Below are 22,004 nucleotides of genomic sequence, written 5' to 3'. Positions count from 1 at the left end.
GTAAAATGTTACGAGTCGAGTGGCAACCCGCTGGTAGCACCGACGGGGTTACCGCCGGACTCGTAATGAGGCCCCATGTCATAAGAAAAGGAATATGTATGCACATTCTGCACATGTTTTAGAAATAACGTGGCCATTGCAGATTACTCAGGTGACTCCAGGTACTGTGCGGTTGGCATCATGGAACGAGACACAGACAACAGATTCAAAGTTGAGCAATCTTGTATTAACGAAAATGTCAGGATGGAGTGAGGCCTAACTTGCCCTATTCTAAGGTGGGATTTCCCTACCTTAAGAAAACGAAAGAACGTCAATGTCAGTAAGTTCAAAATCAAGATCTGTCTGTGTCCAAAGCTTATACTTGCCCTCACAACTAACACCAAATAATGTGTAGGGACATCACCCATAACTGTTGTTCCAAATAAAGTTCTGAGCTACTTCCAGCTCTGGCTTATTTATCAGCCATCTCTTCCAAGCGTCAAGGAGTTCATGAGAATGATCAATGTCTCTTCCTGTTAGCATTAGATGAAATACAGTTTTATAAAAGTTAGGGTACCCTTCCCCCAAGTTCAACACAGTTCCAGGGCACAACAGTTCCAGGGCACCTCAACTTAGGGTTCCCTTCCCCAAGTACAATGTTCATATGAAAAGAAAATATTCTTGAAGCTTTTGTCTTTCAACTGAACTTGCATAACTTGGGGTCCCTTCCCCAAGTCTGATGTTTATCACAATGGGTTTTCTTGTGTGCCTCGGACCAGACGTGGAGGGGAGGCAAGGATTGGCGTGCTACAGTATACTGGGATCTACTGTGCATTCTTCCTACCTGTTGCTTACCCTGGCGTTGTGCTGTGTGTTGCAGTGCAGTGCAAATATTTTGGAAACGGTATGTCGTAGGTGCTTGAAATGTGTTTTTCAAGGTCCCTGAGCGACCTTGAGGTTTATTTCTTGCGTCGAGATGCTTAAAAGTAGCTCAGTACGGTCCGTCTGCATCCTCATTGATGTTACACTGATTTCAGGCAACCATCAAGTCTGGGAAAGCGGTGGGATGTGCAAATGTCATGTAACCAGAGTTGGAATACTGTGACCTACTGTGCCCTCTCCCCACCTCTCCACTCACCCTAGTGCGGTGCTGTCTGTTGCAATGTGTTGCGGTGCAGAAATCTCCAAAACACTGCATCCTAGGGTCCTGAAAAATGATTTTTCGAAGGCCCCTTGGGGACCTTCAGTTTTGCTCCTCATGTCGAGACTTAAAATGAGCTCTGTCCGGGACTTCTATAACTGCATTGATGTTTTGCCGATTTCAGACAACGTGAAATCTGGGGAAAGTGGTGGGGTGTGCATATGTCATGGAGCCAGTAAAGTCTGAAAAGTCACAACAGGTAACTATGCAAAATGTGGTGCAGATTGGTGGAACTGTGAAGAATTGTAAAAGGAACAAACGAACAGACTTTCTGCCTTATTTATGTAGTTTTAACTTAAATCAACCATTTGTGGATTTGATTATGATTACTTGCATCACTTCTCAGCATGGTACTTTGGCTATCCTTCCTTTGTTCCATACCTCCCAATTTTTTCCACTTCAGAGTTTCCTAAATCATCTTTAACTACCAAACACTCTTGAAAACATTGACATACCCTTTTGCACATTTCACCGCAATGTCACGTTTAACACTGTACCCTTTGGCAAGGGTATGCAAGGGTATGTCCCACATACACAATTCAGTCTGTCTTCCCTTTCGATGCTAACCCTTGTACTTCCATTCTTCTCATTCACTCTGACCATGCCAGATCTATTCATCCACCATGGACATAATCTAGTACTGGGCCCTCATCTTCTCAAGCTCTACAAACAGAGATCCTCCTGTGGTATCATGGGGAGTTAGCCTATATTTGAACAATTTCATCACCACACATACCCAATCACCCCTGTGGCAGTTGCAGTCCTCACTATGTCTATTATAGTCCTATTGAAACGCTCAACAACAGCATTTGCCTTAGGGTGGTATAATGCTGTTGTCGCACGTTGTATCACATTTTCCTCTAAACATTATTTTTCAACACAATACGGGGCATCGTCAGAAATCAACCTTTTGGGAACACTTCCTCGCCAAAAACCAGCTTCTAGAATGTTTGTGATCATCCTTGCATTAATGTCTTTCAGCACTCAAACCTCTGACAATTTTGATAACGTGCCTGTCACTACTACTATTACTACTACTACTACTACTATTACTACTACTATGCAATTTCCTTGAGCTCCTCTTACATTTAATGGACCCAATATTTATGCTGCCATCGCATCCCTCACATATGTTAGTAGAAGAGCAGGTCAGCTTTAAGGGTAGATCAGAATAATATGGCGATAGTAGGTCCTTTCCTAGGCAAAGAGCTCCATGTTTGGGTTCAAGTCATGAAAAAGTGCAGAAACAAGGAAGATTTAGGAACTAATAGGAGAAAAAGAATTTGATCATTTTAAAGCGTGAGCAGGGATACAGATTGAGACAAGGGAAGAAATATAGGACAGAGAGTCACGCCAGGAATGTGTTTAAAGACCATGCAGAGAAAATGATAATGAAAAAGAAGACATGAGTGGAAGGGATGCCAGGAAATGGACTGGAGAGAATGGGAGATAGAAGTGTGAGAGGAGAGGCAAACAAAGGCCAGGGATAACAGAGATAAAGGTGTACTACAAGTATTCAAGTTGACAGGCCTCAAGGACAATTTGCAGAGTGGAACAATAGTCAAGACAAAGAAAGACCAGTGTGGAAATCAGTTTTACAGTGTGAAAGGAGAGAAATGGGCAGGTTTTGTGTACATTATAAAGTTGAAGATGGCATGAACGAGGAATATTAGAATACTTGAGCTGATAAAGTAAGTGTGGGGTCACCAATGGCTCCAAGATTGCAGGCATACTATGAAAAGGAGTAGTGGTGAGGGGAAAGGAGATGGGAGAAGGAGAGAGCGAGGTAGGAATAGTAGAGAGAGGAAGGGATATGGCAGAGGGGTCGAGAGGTGGAATAGTAGAGGGAGGGATATGGCAGAGGGGTCGAGAAGTGGAATAGTAGAGAGAGGGAGGGATATGGCAGAGGGGTCGAGAGGTTGGAATAGTAGAGAGAGGAAGGAATATGGCAGAGGGGTCGAGAGGTAGGAATAGTAGAGAGAGGAAGGGATGTGGCAGAGGGGTCGAGAGGTAGGAATAGTAGAGAGAGGAAGGGATATGGCAGAGGGGTCGAGAGGTGGAATAGTAGAGAGAGGAAGGGATATGGCAGAGGGGTCGAGAGGTAGGAATAGTAAATTCGGAGTAAAACCGTACCTCCACTTTGGAGGCATTAAGTGGGAAATGGAGAGACAACATCCTGACTGGATGGCCAACAGGGAAGCAGTGAGAATTGTGTGAAGAGATTGAGAGAAGAAAAGAAAGACACAAACACTCTGTGAATCAGCCCCTTAGTGTTTGTTATTCATGGATGTAATTTGGGAGTTCCCAAGGGTAGCAGCTGTGATACCCTGGCTACCCCCCTGCAGCCTGGGGCACTGCCTCTACAAGACATGGTCAAGGATTTCTCAGAAAGTGTTAAAAACAAACTAAAGCCGGTTCTTAGAGCTGTCTTTAATTTTGCAAATTAGCTTTCTTGAATGTGGCTATATTGATAAAGGCGCAGCTGGAGATTAGTGTTTCTCTCTATAGACCAGGCAGACTGGATGCCCCAGACCCCCTTAATTACAGTAAGTATTTTTCTGGGGCCCCTCATTTTGTGCAAAAATAGGTCACATGTTGATGTTGTATCATAGTTTTATATATACTGCTTCATATCTGATTCTACCAAGTACTCTTAAAATAAGTATTATTATAGCTATGACATGTAATGGTCCCTAATCACTTGTGCAGTTAAAAGAAACATGTGTTACGCTGTCTATCCAACACCAACCCCGTCCCCTCCGGTGTTTTTTAAACTAAATATAACTCGGCTCTTATCAGGTTTACTAGTGGACCATTACGTATTCCTCCTGCTGCAATCCCAAAGGCTGCAGTATGCACATTCATGGAGAACAAGCTGATAAGATAGCCCAGCATGTTAAGTGCTCACTGCTGTGTGTTCTGCAGATTGCAGACTTGAATCGTAGCATGCTCTACTCAACCTTTCATCCTTTTGAGGTCTGCAGGTACGTATTGACCTTGGTTATCGGGCAAGAATGAATTTACATAAGTGTTTTGTTTAAAAAATGCTTTGGCTAAAATGCTGTATTCGGAATGGATTATCATAAACTAGCGGGAAAGCCTGTGTGCACGGGCTGATGTGCGTAAAGGAAGACATTTTCAGAGTGTAAATATATTAGGTGGTGCATTTTAACGTAATTTATGTTAATAGAAAAAATGTGTAAAGGAACTTGCTCTTTTTTACGAGTAGTAACCAAACAAAATCTCACAGAATCAGTTGAAAGTTCAACATAGTACATAGGGCCAATTGTATCTGCACCTCATTGTCTTATAATTAACTTATGGGTTTTGGACACAAATATATAATGTTGGGGGATGGCAGAGTAATACAATCCACATGCAGCATTATTCCAAGTAGACATGAGATTATAAAATAAAGTAAATTGAAGTCAAAAGTTTAACACGTACATGAAGAATAGTATTGATATAACACATGCCAAGAAATATTTCAATGATTAATTACATAACGCATAAGTACATTGACATTTTTTTAATTTATTTTGTTAGAGAACTAGTGCTCAATCAAATGAATTTCTGTTTATATGTTTTTTAGATGGATCTATTTTCTTAGTTTATGCACCGTGACGTATGCTGTTGAATTGGTATCCCTGTCTTTTGGACCTTTTCTGCAGCTAATTGCATGTTATCATTGCTAGAATACACATGTTGTTAGTCTGGAAGATGTACTTGAAGTCTTGTTGTTTGCGTAAGGCAACAGCTCCCTCGAGCAGGGATACCAGTCAATGTGGGCAGGCGGCTTCAGACAAACATACATCCGGACATTTATTATAGGGTATGATGCCTAAGTGTTAGCATTAAAAGATCCCAAATTAGACTCAAAATAATGTCATAAGGACCGATTCGGCACAAGTAATGATATTCGGTCGCACATCTCCCCACTGGAGCCAAAGGAGCAGTCCAGTCCACAAAGGACATTTGAATGAACGCATTTTAGATGTGCTTATTCAGAGGCCCTTTTTCAAGCCTTTGCATTATTTAAAAGCATGTTCCGAATTCACAAACGAGATGCACTTTTACAGGGTCTGCCCCCTGCGGCTGTTTTTTAAAGGTGCAAGGGTGCATTTCCAACCCTTTCATACATGTTTCGTTGAAGTGTGGAAGACGTTTTTATTTTATTTTTTGGCCTTTTCTGTGAAATGCACTGCAGCAGCCACAGTGGCATATCACAGTGTCTTGTCTGCTTTCGCACTGCTTTGGTAGTTTGTGAAATGTAAACTTATGTACTTTGTTTTCCCTTGTAAGGCACTTAAGATGATGACATGAGGGTTAAATGTCATGTGATTTTATTTCACATAATGTCATCAAGGTCAAAGGTCATATGACAGCCCTTCCTGTAATGTCATTGGGTGTGTGCTATCAAGTCCTCTACTCCTGCCATTTTGGTGAACTGACATCCCTGCCAGGGACCCAGGACGAATATCAAATTTCAGCTAGGAACACTTTTTAGTCACTTTATTTTAAACCTGTGTATACATTTTCCTATGATGATAAATGGGATAAAGTCCATTTGAAAGCTGTGTTAATGGGTTAAATCCAGGTACATGCTTTCCTGCCCCACTGGTCTGGACAAAGAAATAACCAACCCAAGAGAATGCCAGAGCTCCAGTTGCAGGATCTATATTGAGGCAGCCATGGAATAAATCAAGCCAAGCAGAATTTGGCATAGAAGGGGCCTGTACGACCCCGACTACTCTTGGACATAGGTGACCCCTGAATCAGATTATGAAGAATATATCAAGGTCACAGAACGCAAGGGTCCGGAGACCAGTAATCCACAGCACCAGTCACTCCGGGGGAACCTGGAAAATATAGAGCTTCTTTTGCTGAACAGGGACAGGTTCTGATACACAGGGGCTTGAGCTTGGGCCAGAATGAAATGTATGGAGGCAATGAAGAAAAGACCTCTTACCCAGGCCGGTAGGATGTAGATGTAGTGACCAATAAGGTCCACCCACACAGGACGTGGACTGGGTATGTATATGACTGGACACCAGTTATAAGCCGGTTAAATCACGATAGAATGCACTGGACTGGACTCAGGGTGAGACAATGTCAGCACAACAACCTACCGCCGGATCCCTGCTGTCAAAGAGATTCACCAAAACACATGGCTGTGATGAAGACTTAAAAATCACATTAGTACCCTAATGGCTACAATACTGGTTCATTGGGCTACTATGTGGTAAACCCCGCTCCACTATTGGTGATGACAAAACTAAAATACAGTTGACACCAGCCTACTTTTAACACCTAAAGGGTGAATCACCCTGCAGCAAAAAGGGTAAGCACCCCGTCCTTGGAGCCATTTGGTCTACTGAAAGACAATACGTTGAGAGGGCTGCATTGACTGGGAAACGTCTGTAGAAGGCCTTCTGGTCACAAAAATAAATACAAAGATCGGGAAAACCAACCGGGGAAAAGCAACATTTTTACAGGGCCCAAAAATAATATCGAAAGTCAGTGTGCACAAAATTCAGTGTAACCAGCAGAGAAAAGGAGGTTATGTTGCACATCATTTAAACCAAGCACTGCTTACAGCTCTGCAGACCACACCTTCAGGTGAATAAACTACAGGTTGGAGATGACTCAGAACCAGGCCACAGAAATGTTACTTTCTTATTAGGGAAGGTTCACCATTCTGCACGTGTGGGCGTGCATCAGAGTAAGGGGCAATGGAGGGATCAGGAGAGAAGATTTCTCATCCCTAAATAGAATGCACACAGGGCACGAGAACTGCATGTGCTGTGGAGACTATAGGAGAAGGAGGAGGGGCAGAGGGTGGTGAATATATGGAGCAGCCACCGGAGAGGGTCCAGCAAGTCTGTGTGTCAGGAGCACAAAGGAGAGGGAAGATTGGCAGGGTCTGCAGACCCTCAACCATCAGGTCATGTGTTGCTACATTTATTTTCATCATATGATCCATTACCTTTTTATTTCCATCTCAGGCACTATGAATTATGAACTATGAATTATGTTTGTATCAAAGTAAAGAAAGTCAGGGCATGTGTGTGTAGATTTATTAGAGGTTTATGCAAATATAAATACATTGTATTGTATTGTATTTCTATAGCGCACCAAGCCCTTAGGCATCTGGGCACATTTCTTACAAAGTTAAATAGGCAATCACAATAATACATTTAGCAGGAATGCAGGTACAGTGATATTAAATTACACGCTACGCAAAGCAATATTCAGTATGTACAATTATGCATAATATTTACATGGTGGCGTATGTCTCAAGTTCTATTGGTAGTTAGGCTTCATTCATAATGAGCCATGCTTTAACATTCTTGCAGAATTTATAGTAGGATGGTTCTCCTCTAAGGCTGAGAGGTAGGGCATTCCATGTTTTGGCTGCTAGTACCATGAAGCTTCTACCCCCTGCCTTTTGGAGTTTAAACCTGGGTATAACGAAGCTGTTGGATTGTGCTGATCTAGTCAGTCGGTCATTGGAGTAGTGTTTGAATTTATTCAGTCATTTGTACATGAGTGCAATGGTTTTGAATTTAATTCTTGGTTGATGGAGAGCCACCTGACGCTCTGCCTCTACTCTCAGATGTGGTGTGTTCTCGGGAAGTTGGTTGCTGCTCTAAGTGCTTTGTTTTGGTAGATTTGTAATATTTTTTTTTTAGGTTGTGTTGCTTAGTGCCTAAATAAAGGGCATTGCAGTTATCAAGCTTAGTTAATACTAAGGCTCTGGCCAGGGTCATACAGCTGTCAGGAATGGCCCACAGGCGTTGATACGCTTACAGGTATAAGCAGTGGTGGAGGCAGTGGCGTTAGTTTGTCTGGATAGGGAGAGGGTTGCGTTGATGTAGATACCTAGTGTTTTAACATCCTTTGAAACCTTGATGGTATTTCCATCAATGTTTTAGGAGTTAAACTGAGTGTTGAGTCTGTTAAGTCTGGTTTGTGTTCCTACGTGGAGTATCTCAGTCTTGTCATCATTCTACTTCTGCAGGAGTCTGTCCTGATAAATTCTGGTTTCACCATCACCGTCTTGTGGCCAATGCTGGATTTTACTTTTATTTACTTAATTCATTCACAGTGCGTCACCCTTTCTCAACTCTCATGCTGGACTTCCTTTGCATCTTGTACTCATGGTGGCGCTGAATCATGCTGTGTGCATCTTCATCTTGTATCCTGGCTTGCAACATTATGTGTTACTACTGACTTCTGCAATTGTATTCTCTCTCCACTCTTGCTTCTCCACTCTTTTTGACTGTTTACTCTCTGTTCTCTTCTCTTTTCCCTTCTCCTATCTCCTCCCCTTACTTTCTTCTATGCACTTACGCTATCAGAATTGTCCCTGGACCTAATATGATAGCAACCTCGTCTGTTTCCTCCACCCTCACATTACTGTTGTTTTCCTCCTCACCTCCCCTCCAGCACTATCTAAATTTCATCAGGCCTAGTATGATAGTCGCTTGTTTTGTTCCTCCCCTCCCTTTCTGCACCCCTCTCCCTCACCTTTTGTTTTATCCGGCTCTACCAGAAATGTCGTCAGGCCTAGTACGGTAGTCGCCTGTCTGTTTCCATTTCCTTCCCACTCTCCCCCTCCCTTCCTTATCTATTCCTTAGCTCTTGCACTATCTGAAATGTCGTCAGGCCGAGTACGATAGTTAATTTCACATCCTTACTGTTCATGGCCTCTAAGAAAGTAATTGTTTTTTCCTTTGTTCCCTCCCTTGCCTTGAAGCGCTTTGAAACACATTGTGTATAGGCGCTATAAAAATAAACTATCATATCATATCATTCAGGCATAGTCTGTGTTCCGCCTTCCAGGCTTGGATGATAGAGTAAATGTCATTAAGTCATTTGGAGTTAGTTGTGTAGTTGCCAGAGATGGGAATGAGAATTTGGGTGTCATCAGCATAGTTGGTATATGAGACACGCAGGAGGTTAAGGTCATCGAATAGAGGCTTTGTAAATATATTATAAAGCATTGGGGAAACACAGGAGTCTTGCGTCACCCCGCAAGTGACAGGGGCAGGTGAGGCAGAAGCTGTCGGGGTAAACACTCTAGTCGTTCTGTTGTTGAGGAAGGATTGGATCCAAGTGATGGCGTTTTTCAAAAAGTGGGCAGCAGAGGCGAGATGGCTACAAAGGATTTTGTGATCTACGAAGTCGAAGGCACCTGATAGATCTAGTAGTAGAAGGAGGGCAATGTTACCATTGTCTTTTATGGTTTCTATTTGAGTTACTAGATCTATCAAGGCTGTCTCTGTACCGTGCCTGGGATGGAAACCTGATTTGCGAAGCCCCTGTAGATTCTTCCTTTCTAGATGGTGCTGAATCTGAAGATAGGCCGGTCTGTCAATAATCTTCAGAAGAAAGGGCACAGTGGTGATCGGTCTGTAGTTGGTCGGGATATTATAGTGTAGGGTAGGTTTCTTGAGAAGGGGTAGGACCCATGGGTCTTCAGGTTGGTGGGTACAGTATTGCTTGTGAATGAGGCATTTATAAGAGAGGTAATGAACGGTGCAAGTTCCTTTTGCTGTTTCTTTAATAATAGAAGCTGGACAGACATCGCCCAGGCATCTGGAAGGTTTTAGGCTTAAGATTATCTCCTAAAGTTCCTTGATGGACAACGTAGAGAATTTAAATAGGTTTTATTGTTCTAGTAGTGAATTTTGAGTGGAAGGTTGGGGAGCGTTGGTGCCAAGGCTCGCTTATTTAGTCTCAATTTTCTTTTGCAGCAGCTCAATCTTGTCTGAGAGCGCTGTTTGAATGTTCTGGCACCATGTGGTGTCTTTGGAACAGGCTGCCGGTGGTGTTGTGAGAAACTCAAGCTCTCCAAGTATGTTAAATAATTCTTTTGTATTAGATTTGGCCTTCTGCATGCGGTCCTTGTAAGATTCACATTTAGCTAGGAATATTGCAGTCTTGTAGATGGAGGAGGCAGATGTGAAAGCTTCTTTGTTATGTGCAGAAGGGAGGTTTTTCCATATAGTTTCCGCTACTCTTTTGTTTTTTCTCAGTGATCGTAACGGAGGGGTGAACCATGTGTTCATGTGCGTTCTGGGTTTAGCTTTACACAGTTTTTGGGGTGCAACCTTGTCAATAGCGTTTAGTATGGTTGCATTGTAGAGGTCTACAAGGTGAGTGGGATCGTTCTTGGAATCATTGAAGATCCGGGAGTTGGTAAGGGGTTGAAGGAGTGGGAGAAGCTTGTGCTTGTGCGCTGTTACATTCCGCATATTTCTTGCTAGTCTAGGAGGTGCCAGTGGTTTATCAAGGTTAGAGTTTTTATTCTTGTACATGGTAAAGATGATAGCATGATGGTCGGTCCAAGTGCACGGCTTATTGGATAAGAGGTTAATGTTGCAGTTCATATCTGCAATCCAGTCTAATTGTCTCCCTTTGTTATGGGTAGGTTGGGAGATTCGTTGTGTGAAGCCTAGTTTGGTTAAGCTGTTGCTGATGTCTAATGCATTGGTATCCTTAGTATCGTGAAGGCCTAAGTTAAAGTCACATAGGAGCAGGATTTTTGAAGCATGGGCTGTTAATGATCTAGCGTTGATCAAGCCTCCTTTGAGGGTAGGAGAGGTATTTTCCAAAAACATTTTGGATGAGGTAAGGTTTTTGGCAGGATGGCTCTTTATGCTAGATGACACGTTAATGGTGCTACGAGGTTTCAGATCTACAGGCATAGGTTTGATAGTAGATATGTGCGGGCTAGTGGTTGCTAGGTGAAATTTTTTATGTCATCTGTGGCCTAGTCTGAAGTTTCTTGATGCGGTAGAGCAAGGTAGGCTGGGAGTAGATTTGGAGGTAGATGATTTTATCTGTCGGTCTGTTGTTAGGGGTTGGTCCTTAGAGGGTATAAATGCCATTGGGGTCTTCAGTTTGGTGGCAAACTGGTTGAAGCAAGGTAGAAAGGTTGTCGGTTTAATACTGTCTGAGCAAGGTAAGTTGGTTGCCATCAATAGGCGGTGCATACTTTTCTTTGAAGTATGTGTGTGGTTCCAGTGTGGGTGAGTGAGATGGTCTGTCATGGTGTAGGCAGTGAGCAGGCCCAGGTTAATTATGAGGCAAGTAATGGCTAGTCAAAGTTGTATCATTATTCAACTTATCTTAGTCAAAAGTCTGATGGCATATATAGCAGCAGTCTTACATGGACTGAAATGGCAAATCCATTAGGCGGCGAGATGAACAGGTATAATGCAATTGTGCGAGCTGATTACTCTAGGCAGTCTTAAGATAAATGCAAAGATGTATAATGAATACAGTTTGAGCGGACTTGGAGTGTGAATCTTTATATGACCGATAGATAGGTAAGGTATCTTTATATTGATTAATTGCAATCAGGATGAGGCTGGATATGGCAGTGAAAGCAACAGCATTAATTATGCAGACAGTCGCAGCCTGTAGCAGAAGTCAGGAACGCATCGACTATCATAAAAGATTTTAAAAAAACAAGCATGACGACGAAACAACCTAAAGAGTGTGCAAGCATGACAAGCATTACAGATAGCGTGGCATTTCACACACGTAGGTAGAGGAGTCGTTGTGAGATATTATCATGTGCAAATATGATATGAGTCCCATATAATAGCAGGCATTAGTGAGCAAAAGAATAGTTGCCTGAAGAGTAGGCGATGCTGAGGGCAATTGTTATCGTCTAACACTCAGTAGAGTAGTGGCCTAATGTCAAGTTCTTCAGGGCTAGCAGGCATGTGCTATGGGGCCGGTTTCATATAATTATACAGGGGACATACTTACGGCACGGGATGGTAAGTTCAGGTGGTCCTATCGTTTGTTTGTGAAAGGACTGGCAGAGTCTGTGGGCCTATGGCCCTGGAGGCCTGGACAGGCCCAGACAGGAATTGGCCTTTAGCTCGGTGGCCTTAGGTTTGGGGGGCGGCTACCGCCTCTGGTGACCCGGACAGCCTATGAGGCGTCGTCGGAGGTGGTTGCTAGGCAACCCTGAGCAATAAACAATAGGACGGAGAGTGGCGGCCATCTTGGCTCCACGAGGCTCGGACTGCAGGCAACGGGTATATGTGGAGCACAAGCAGGCCAACAGGGGCAGATTATCAGTGGAACCAGTGCACAAGAGCTTCGGGCTTCCTGGTCTGGTCTGTGGTTGGTGTGGCACGATCGGTCCATATGGTACGGCATTGTGAATCCCATTCTCTATGTGTATGCATGCTCAGAACTTTGAGTTATTTATTTATGTATTTTTGCATTTGTTACAGCGCCCTGAACCCTTAGGCATCTGGGCACTTGTTTCATAATGATATGATATGATATGATATTTTATTTATATCGCGCTCATACACAGGTGTTTCAGAGCGCGACCAGGCAAAGGGGAGAAAACAAAAACAAACTATCTTACTAGGCCCAGTGACATTGAGAACGCGCAAGTGGATGGGGAAGGGAAAGAGGGGGATAGTGCATGGGAGGGGAGAGAAAGTGGATAAGTGCAGAGCATAGGAGAGAAACGAGAATAAATAATAAGTTAGTAAATAAAATAAATAAATAAGGTGATCAAGAACAGTGGTAGTGCAGCCTATGAGTGGCAAAGTGCCAGGTTAGTCAGATAGAGTGTATCTGATAAGTGCAGAGGAAAAATGGGGGGGACCTGTATTGGTACTGATACAGGCCCCCATGCAAGAGATGGGCAAGAGGCAGTGCGGGAGGGTGGCAAGGTGAGCAGGTACCTGGGCCCGAGGACAGGTGGAGGCCACGAGCACAGTGCCGAGAGAGACAAGATATCAATAGGGGAGAAGAGGGGGCATAGGCGGAGGCGAAGAGGAAGTTCTTGATGAGATAGATAGGAGAAAGAAACAGCAGAGGAAGAGGGGATGGGAGAAATGTTAGGGGGTTACATGGAAGGTCTAGTATAATAGTTTCAGTACACTGAGACGAGGTTGGTGGATGATGGAGTCTAGGAGAGTGGTGCCAGGTCTTTAGGTTTTTTCAGTTACTACTGGTGAGTTACATAATCACCCTTATTGTGATGAACACAAGTGTATGCAAACATTTTGTTGATACAGCACAGTGGTTCTCCACAAGTGTGCAGTGTCACATTCTGTGTGCTGTGTGTGACGAATCACAGGAATGTTGTGTGCCTTCTCCCACAGGGGAACACCCCCTTTGAGGCTATGGTGGTGAGCCCGCCCCTCAACACCCTACCTTGGGGTGGAGGCAAGTGGGACCTCAACGGGAGAGACTCCCCTGTGGGGGCAATGACGAGGAAGATTGAGCAACGTGAAGCGAGGCCGCAGCCAGCAGAGAGAGAGACAGAAGTATGCCAGGGAAAGCCCACGGCTACGTAGTAACTGAGAGGGGAGGAGACTGAAGTCGAGACAGCCCGTGATTTACAAAACTGCTCGCACACAGAAGCCCAAGAGGTGGATTCACAGCGTCCTGTAAGTTAGAGAGAGCGAGAAACAAAGCGTGGCGGCGTGACCACAAGGATCCCGTGGTAGACCAGCGGTTCCCGAAAACGATGCCGAAACCACTACATGATTGGAACCGCGTAACGTCCCGACTATCTGAAAGACAGGACGGCCATCCTAAAGGAAGTTACAAAATATGACGCATTGAAGGAATAAAAGAAGCTGGATAGACGAAGAAAACCAACCCCGAACAAGAAGAAACCCCAGTGATATTATCGCTAAGGTTGATAGTTAACAGGGATAATTGGAGACCTGGCAGGGAAACAAAGAATCGTTATGGAACTACTTATACTTGTCCCATTCAAGATAATGAGAGTATAATATTGAAAGCCAGAGAAGCAGATGAAAGTCTAATTAAGAAAGAAAGCAAAGGTATATGGGGAAAACATAAGAAGGATGAACTGATATATATATGTCCAAAGATATAAACAATAAAGAGAACAAAGCTTGTGAATTACGTAGAACACGTAGAAGAGAATCATAAAGGTTGAATGACCTTACCCTGGGAAAGGAGAAGAATAACTCTTCGTAAAGAGGTGAGTAACAAACAAATGGAAAACCTTAACAAGAAAGAAGAAATCAGTATAAGGTCAAAAGAACCTCATTTTTAGAAGAAACAAAAGCATAATAAAAATAAAAGAAGCTACTAGAGACTATTTGAAAATCACCTATTAAACAGAAGATTGCGAGAAGCACAACACAGGAGAAGAGTCATTCTCCTGTATTTAGTTGTTAAAATAGTAGTAGGGTCAGATAGGGTTAGTTTGAAATGTGGACACTTTCTTTTAAGACATTCACAGATGGCTGACAGGCACCTTAGTTTGTTTTCTTAGGTAGCGAACACCACATAGAAATAGGGAGAGTTAGGCATTATCCTTTTCTTTAATACATACATGCTTGAAATCTCTTGTAAGAGTCTGCATCCTTCTTCTGACCTGCCACAGGTGGTATGGGTATTTTTACAGTAACAAGTTAACATTGCATATCTACAGTAAAACTGCTATGCCATATTCTTTACAGTGGGCAATAAGACAAACCACGGAGTGCCAAACTTGTACACTACCGAACAGCAGGTGCATCTCATCTGTGAGGTCACTATAAAATAACGGTGAATCAGATGCAAAGAGGTTATTGGCTAAGAAATAGCTGAAATGGCGGTTGTACCATGCTTCTAGTTGAATGTAATACCTAGCACTCTGTGGCTGAGGTGGTGTGCAAGGCATTTAAACATCACTAGTACATACATTAGAAGATGTGGAAATGCACAACAAAATTACTCCACACAGTGCCACAGACACAGCAAGAGTCCACTGTTTACACAGCACAGTTCTTTTTATTGCAATGTACATGGTGACTGAGATGGTGCAGGACTTCCAGAGACCAGCCCAGCAATAGAGAATAGCCAAAGGGTGTACTGACTGAGGATGTCACTACATAGCATGGATTTCAAATCATTACCAAATAAATAATTGTAAAGAGAATTTCTAGACCATGTCCTGCTCCAGTCCATTTGTCTGCACCCATGCAGTAATCAGACTACGTAAGCTATGGACCTTGCTGCTAAGTGTGTAAATGACAATGTGCAATTACACACATGGCTAGAACTTTGTTATTACTATCTGTTGTAACGGACACTACACTTGAACTAACTTCAAGAACACAACACAGACCTAAGCACTATATTTAGGTTCAAAGGAACACCACATTGGGCCTTTGCCTTGCTTGCATAAAACCATATGCTCATAAAGTGACTACTTATGATTGCACAGATAACTGGTGTAGAGGAGGTCCCAGACATGGCCTGCACCCCTGCTCCCCATTTCGAGATGCCAGCAAAGTACTCGCCAAGATATGTGATGTACGAGGAGCAGCTGAACCAACAGAGAGCTGCAATGGGCCTCTGCCCTGTGTACGTTAGGAGATCAGTACCTGTTGAAGTGCCCATAACCAGACAACCCTGGGCAGCACGCTATCCAATCAGACAACCATACCAGCCATTGGTACGAAACGACGAGTATTTACAGACTGTCCAGGAGGAAACCCTGAAGGCCTTAATGGAAGGCCAATGGAATTAAACCAAGGGCCTAGGCAGCCCCGAGAACAAACAGAATTGGCTACTGAAAGCGAGCATGCCAGTACCAGTAAATGCTAAACTAGATGTAATGGACAAAGAGAAGAGACAATGATAAAACGTGAGGGAACGTTGCCATGAGACAAGATGGAAGCAACCACCCTGTTGAATGTGTGTAAATAAGCTTGAAACGCAAGATGCTAAGAAATCGTTACTGCCTGCAATGCTTAGTAGAAGAATAGAGCGGCAAGCGCCAACCATATATCTACCTCAATGCAGCACAATGTAAACGTGCAAATCCATTTTGTGAAAGCAGAATTGTACCCAGGCGGCCAGAGGCCTAACAGGCCGAGTTTGGAAACCTAGCAGATTCCATAGAAGAAGCAGGATCGAAACTTAGCAAAGAGAGGCTCATTCTGGGGAAATCGAGGTCAACCAGAGAAGGGGAGGTGAGCATGAGCTCACGAGACTCCAACTTCGGAGCATGCCAGCCCGCCCGTGAAGGTCAAGATAAGAGAGGCCCATGCAGGTGGCCAAGCGAACAGAGAATTAAGTACACAAAAAGATGGAAAACTAAAGCAGATTCACGGTGAACTAACACGTGACCAGCTAAGCGCGAAGATGTACCACCGCCTGATGTCATCCAGAACCCGAGGATGCCATAACTTTTCCTGATAAGAGACTACAGCTCCGAGGCCATACCCAGCCAACTAATTGACACATAGCCCTAAAACACTGATTGATGGAAAGGAGGACGGGTGAATCCTGGGACACTAGGAACCTGGGTGTCTATTCTGCAGGCTGCTAATTAAAGTGGAGATTTATGTTTAGGGGTGTAACCTACCCAATCACAAGGGACCATGTAATCTAGGGTCCTATAGACACTGTAGCCAATGAGACGTCGTACTTGTAGTGACGTCAATCACGTGTGTTGTAGAGGGATGGGCGTAGACACCCACCCGATAAGAGTTCTCCAATCCACATGCTTTATTTCTATACATAGATATAGCACCTATACTTAAGTACCTTTCCCAACAATGATATTGCATGATGATTTTTTATAGAAATTAGACGTCAGTGATGACGAAGTTTGCCCATAAAAGAGGCTGTTGTACTGAAGTTCGGGGAAGTCGGGGTGAGGCAGGTGTTCGTGATGCTGCTGATTTCCATAAGCTGATGTATGTATCATTAAACAGACTTCCCTTTGCCAATTTACTGAGTCCTGATTATTGAACCTTGCTGGAGTATGTGAATCCTGCACTCTGTCCTCGCATGGTGCAGCTATCTTGTATTACTAGTTTTTGAGGGTGAGTACTGACCAATGGGCCCGTCAGTAATTTCCTCTCCTCGTCAACACTGGGATGCACTGGTGAGATTGCATATAGTAGCAAAAGTAACATGTTTGCACAATCTGCCCATGTTCAAGGGCCAATGTGTCTTTCCCTCCTTGTGCCATTGATGCTCACAGTGCCCATCGCTGCTTACCACAACGGCAACTGGTTCAGTGCATCATGCCATGCCATGCCAAATAAAACGTACAATACCAGTGAGCGTGACTGACTTTATGATCCTCAGTAACATAATTTGCTCTGTCAACAAGGATTATATGGAAATCCCTGCAGTGGGTTACAACCAGTGGGTCACACTTACCTTGGTGTCTACTGTCAGGGAAGATAACTATTGATACCTCACAGTCATATAAGATTCAATGCAAACTTTGTATAGTTGACGGAAATACATGACACTGTGCCTTCTAAATCTGTTGTTCTATTTCTACCTTTTTGGTATTTTCTCTCCTTAGCTGCTTCTTATTATGGCTAACTACCAAGTGTTTGGTTCTCTTCTGTTCCCTATTCAATGTTCTCTTACAATGGCTATTACTATCTCTACCAGTTAATTGTGCTTTGCATTCCCAGATTCCCCATCTTGGAATGGTTTCTCTGTTGGACGCTTACTTTTGCTTTGTTAGGACCTCTTTGGTCACTTCTATTATTGACATGATTACAGCTATTTGGAAACAGTTTTGGGTTCTCTTGTGGCTTCCCAGTGACATGCCCTTTTCCCTGCTATGTCTTAGAAATATAGCTCCTAATAAATGCTTACATTCTTAGTTGCTTTCTACCTCTGGCACTTGTGTGCTAAGCAGGCAATTTGTATTCTCTTGTAACCCCACAAGGTTGCATGTTTTGCCTCGTGAATTGTAAGCAACACAACTTCCCACAAACACATTCCCTTACTGTGCACCTCTTGGGCTCCATTGAGGAATGTCTTTGCGTCTACCCCCAGCAGGCTCCTGCGAAAGGCTTCCTTTCAGTTTTTCAGCATTTGCGATTTATTTCCTACCTCTGAATCTTTTGCCCTTTGTTTTAGGGGTGTCTATACTACAACTTCCATATTGTGCTTCTTTGCTTGTTTTTCATCAATCTGTCCTGTTCATGCAACTCTTTCTCAGAGTACTGAGTAATGCTTTCAGTGGTTCTCCCCATTTCTCTGCACCCCACTGCCGCCTCGTCCTAAGCTGCAGGCTGTCTGAGAAGTTTGTTTCTCTCCACTCATTCCTTTCATCCCACGGCTTGACTTCTATCGGGTGTAGGTGGAATTTGTGAATTACACCACCTAAGATGCTCTTCTTTCCTCCTCTCACAAAGCCAGTGTCTGTAAGACTCCAGGAAGTCACAGTTCCTCTGCAGGTCTTTAGGCAGGAACTCTGCAAAATGGCCAAGCCCTGCATTGTCTTCAGCTCACTGCAGCAGAGCGATTTGTTCCTAATTGTTCCTCTTCCATCATGTTTTGTGTGCACGGTGAAGCCAGTCAGCTGACCACAAACATCAATAACTGACTGAGAGGTTGGCCTTTTCTCAGACTTCAGTGACTGCCCTTCACCACATTGTGTTGGTCAATGAATCGCAAGTTTCTTGATATCTGTGTTAATTCTTTTCATGATATTGAGGAAGAGTTACGGTAACTCAGTGTACTCTATGCATTTCAGTAATATTCCAGGATTTCATAAAACCAGTTTTATAAAGTTGAAACATGCCTTCTTGCTTTTCACAATAAGAAGTATATATTTGTTGCTTATGGAACACTAATCCTGTTTTTCCTTTTCCTTCAAACAGGGCATGCAAACCAGTGACATGTTTTAAAAAAGTGTCTTGACTGCCGCTTCCAATGTAGAGCCTCTTCCCGTGGGACAAATATATTACAGACTCTGAAGACAATTTACAAAAAATCAACTGCAATTATTATCGATTTTGGAAGAAACATCCAGTTCCTATGTCCAGTCAGTACCAATCAATAAGGAGGTCATCTGTGTCTTATCCACTTACAACACTGTACCTCTAAAGGGGGACAGAGAGCTGAGTCCTTTGGGTTATGTACATATGCAGCATTCTGTGCTCTAGTGATAAGTAATTTCATATGGGAATAACCACACAGGAGGTACTATCCCCACGTGAGTCTACATAAATGTACTGAATGAGACACAGCTTCTTCTGTAATGGATAACACACAACTTTAAAGAATAGACTAAGAGGATAACACGAGGCACATGGCAAGTGAACAGGCATGCCAACACATTCAGTACAAATGGGCATCTAATGACACTTCTTATGTGTCACAGACGAATACAATTATACAGGTGCTCTGGCTGTGGCAAGTCTTTCAGGATATAGAGCCATCTAATGCTGGACCATTGGATCTATAGAAGAGAGAGGAGAGAAGGTGACTGGACAGAGGAAAGAAAAATGGCTGCCATTTTAAAGTAGAGGCTGGGCATCTTCATGTACTGGAACTTGCAGTGCCTCTTTACCAAATATTGTCCAAGGCAAGGCACTGGTTTGCTACATTCGAAAAGCATGCTCAACACCAGCTTTGGATTTGATGCTTCAGAACCCTGGTGTGGTGCTAGTCAGTAGTTGTTGATGTTCCAGTGGTAGCTGACAGTGATTAAAAACCAAAACACGAAACCACAAGGCTAGTAACTGTGCTCTGGACATAGAAAGGTTAAAAACGCAAGCTTTCTTCTATTTTCAGACTTGCCTGCTCTGCCCTAGGATTCAGGTTCATTCTTGACATTCATGTGTGTAAAGATGCACCCGACCTGATGAAACCAACCGAGAGATTCAGATCATTATAAAAATATTTTGAATGTTCCAAGGAGCTTCTTACAAAGAAATCACTATTTAAAATTAACATCTTCACAATGGAGGTACTTTTAGATTTTTCTGAATGTGAAACGGCTTTCAATGAAACAGGTCATATATGGCAACATCAGAATTTTCACACCGGAGAGAAAGAACATAAAGGTTCTGAATGTGACAAGGCTTTTAAAGAAAGAAGTAATCTATTGATACATCAGAGAAATCATACTATGGTGAACCCATATACATGTTCTGAATGTAATCAGTCTTACACGCAAAATGGTCAACTTGCGATACATCAGAGGATTCACACGGGGAAGAAGCTATATGCATGTTCTGAATGTGATAAGGCTTTCAAGGTAAAGCATGGTGCTTTCAAGGTAAAGCATGGTCTTTTCATACATCAGAGAACTCACACTGGGGTGAAACCATATGCATGCTCTGAATGTGATAAGTCTTTCACGGTGAAGAGTAATCTTTTGACACACCAGAGAACTCACACTGGGGTGAGACCATATACATGTTCTAAATGTAAGAAGTCTTTCAAGCAGAATGGTCAACTTGTAATACATCAGAGGATTCACACTGGGGTGAAACCACACACATGTTCTGAATGTTATAAGTCTTTCAGGGCGAAGCGCGACCTTTTGATACATCAGAGAAATCACACCGGGGAGACACCATATCCATGTTCTGAATGTGATAAGGCTTTCAAGGTAAAGCGTAATTTATTGTTACACCAGAAAAATCATACTGGTGAGAGACCGTACAAATGTTCTGAATGTGGTAAGTCTTTCAAGCAAAAGGGAGACATAATGCGACATCAGAGAATTCACACTGGCGGGAAACCATATGTATGTTCTGAATGTAATCAGGCTTTCAAACGAAATGATCAACTTGTGACACATCAGAGAAAACACACTGGTGTGAAACCATATGCACATAAGGCGTTCCAGCTAAATTACCAACTTGTGGTACATCAGAGGATTCAATCTGGGGAGAATCTATATGAGTGTTCTGAATGTGATCAGGCTTTCGAACGACATGATCAACTTATGATACATCAGAGAAATCACACTGCGGTGAAACCATATGCATGCCCTCTCTGTGATAAGGCTTTCAAGCAAAATAGTCAACTTGTGATACAGCAGACAACTCATACTGATGAGAAACCATATAGATGTTCTGAATGTAATGGGTCTTTCAAGCAAAAGGGTAGTCTATTAATACACGAGAGAAATCATACTGGGGAGAAACCATACGCATGTCCTCACTGTGGTAAGGCTTTCAAGCGAAATGATCATCTTGTGATACATCAGAGAACTCACTCTGGGAAGAAACCATATGCATGTTCTGAATGTGAGAGGGCTTTCAAGCAAAAGGGTGACCTATTAGTACATTACAACAGAACACACGGGGGGGGAGCCATGTACATGTTCTAATATCAGAAGAAATTCAAGCAAATCTGTGACCTGTAGTGACATGGGGGAATTCATAAAAGGTATTGTCAGGGGCAAATCAGGTGTCCCAAACATTCACAACTTACTATGTCACTTGAACTGAAGCCTGCTGTTTTTGGAGCACACAGTTACTATACATATTACCAGTCAGGCAGTATGTGAAGTGTGATTTCTGCATACAATAAAGGAAAAGTGTCTGTTATTTGATTTGCCCTGTTGTGACGTCTTTGTGTTTGTACCGATGGTACCACTTCAATAAGGCATTTACTATATATTTATGCATGATTGGTAACTTGCCAAAATGTGTTTTAAGCTGAGCATATTATCTCACTGTAAGATGAAACTATCAGTTATGACAAACAATTAATGGTTGGTGATGTTTCACTCTTCAGGTGTGTCCTCAGGGGAGAAATATATTACATTGTGCATATACTATTGTTCTTACATACTACTATTGACAGAACTAGTTACGCTCCTTGACGTACCTGTGATGTTCTGTTAAATCTAAGTGGGTGTTCACTGTTGGAGATGATCCTCCTCTGCTCAATGAATATCATCATTTCTTCTGGTCATTCCCTACTTGGAGATTGCTGTTCCATACGGTAATGCTACACTTTACTGAATTAAAGAAATGGAGAAAGAGACACATAGACACTTGGCAATTTGGAAGAGAACTTTTCCGAATGA

The 22,004-nt window shown here is 42.9% G+C and overlaps 1 protein-coding gene across 2 annotated transcripts in view; it reads left to right on the top strand.

The window, feature by feature from the left end:
- Positions 1 to 21,524, top strand: part of LOC138498158 (zinc finger protein 84-like) — a 41,269-nt gene extending 19,745 nt beyond the window's left edge. For both annotated transcript variants that reach the window (XM_069622036.1, XM_069622037.1), the window contains one exon: positions 18,835 to 21,524. In XM_069622036.1, the coding sequence (XP_069478137.1) occupies positions 19,920 to 21,299 (1,380 nt within the window). In that variant the 5' untranslated portion in view covers positions 18,835 to 19,919 and the 3' untranslated portion in view covers positions 21,300 to 21,524. The remainder of the gene's footprint in view (positions 1 to 18,834) is intronic.
- The last annotated feature ends 480 nt before the right edge of the window (positions 21,525 to 22,004 follow it).

Source organism: Ambystoma mexicanum, chromosome 5q (assembly GCF_040938575.1).
Source record: "Ambystoma mexicanum isolate Mex_15411 chromosome 5q, UKY_AmexF1_1, whole genome shotgun sequence".
NCBI classification, from domain to species: domain Eukaryota; kingdom Metazoa; phylum Chordata; class Amphibia; order Caudata; family Ambystomatidae; genus Ambystoma; species Ambystoma mexicanum.
This window is presented reverse-complemented; position numbering and strand designations above follow the sequence as displayed.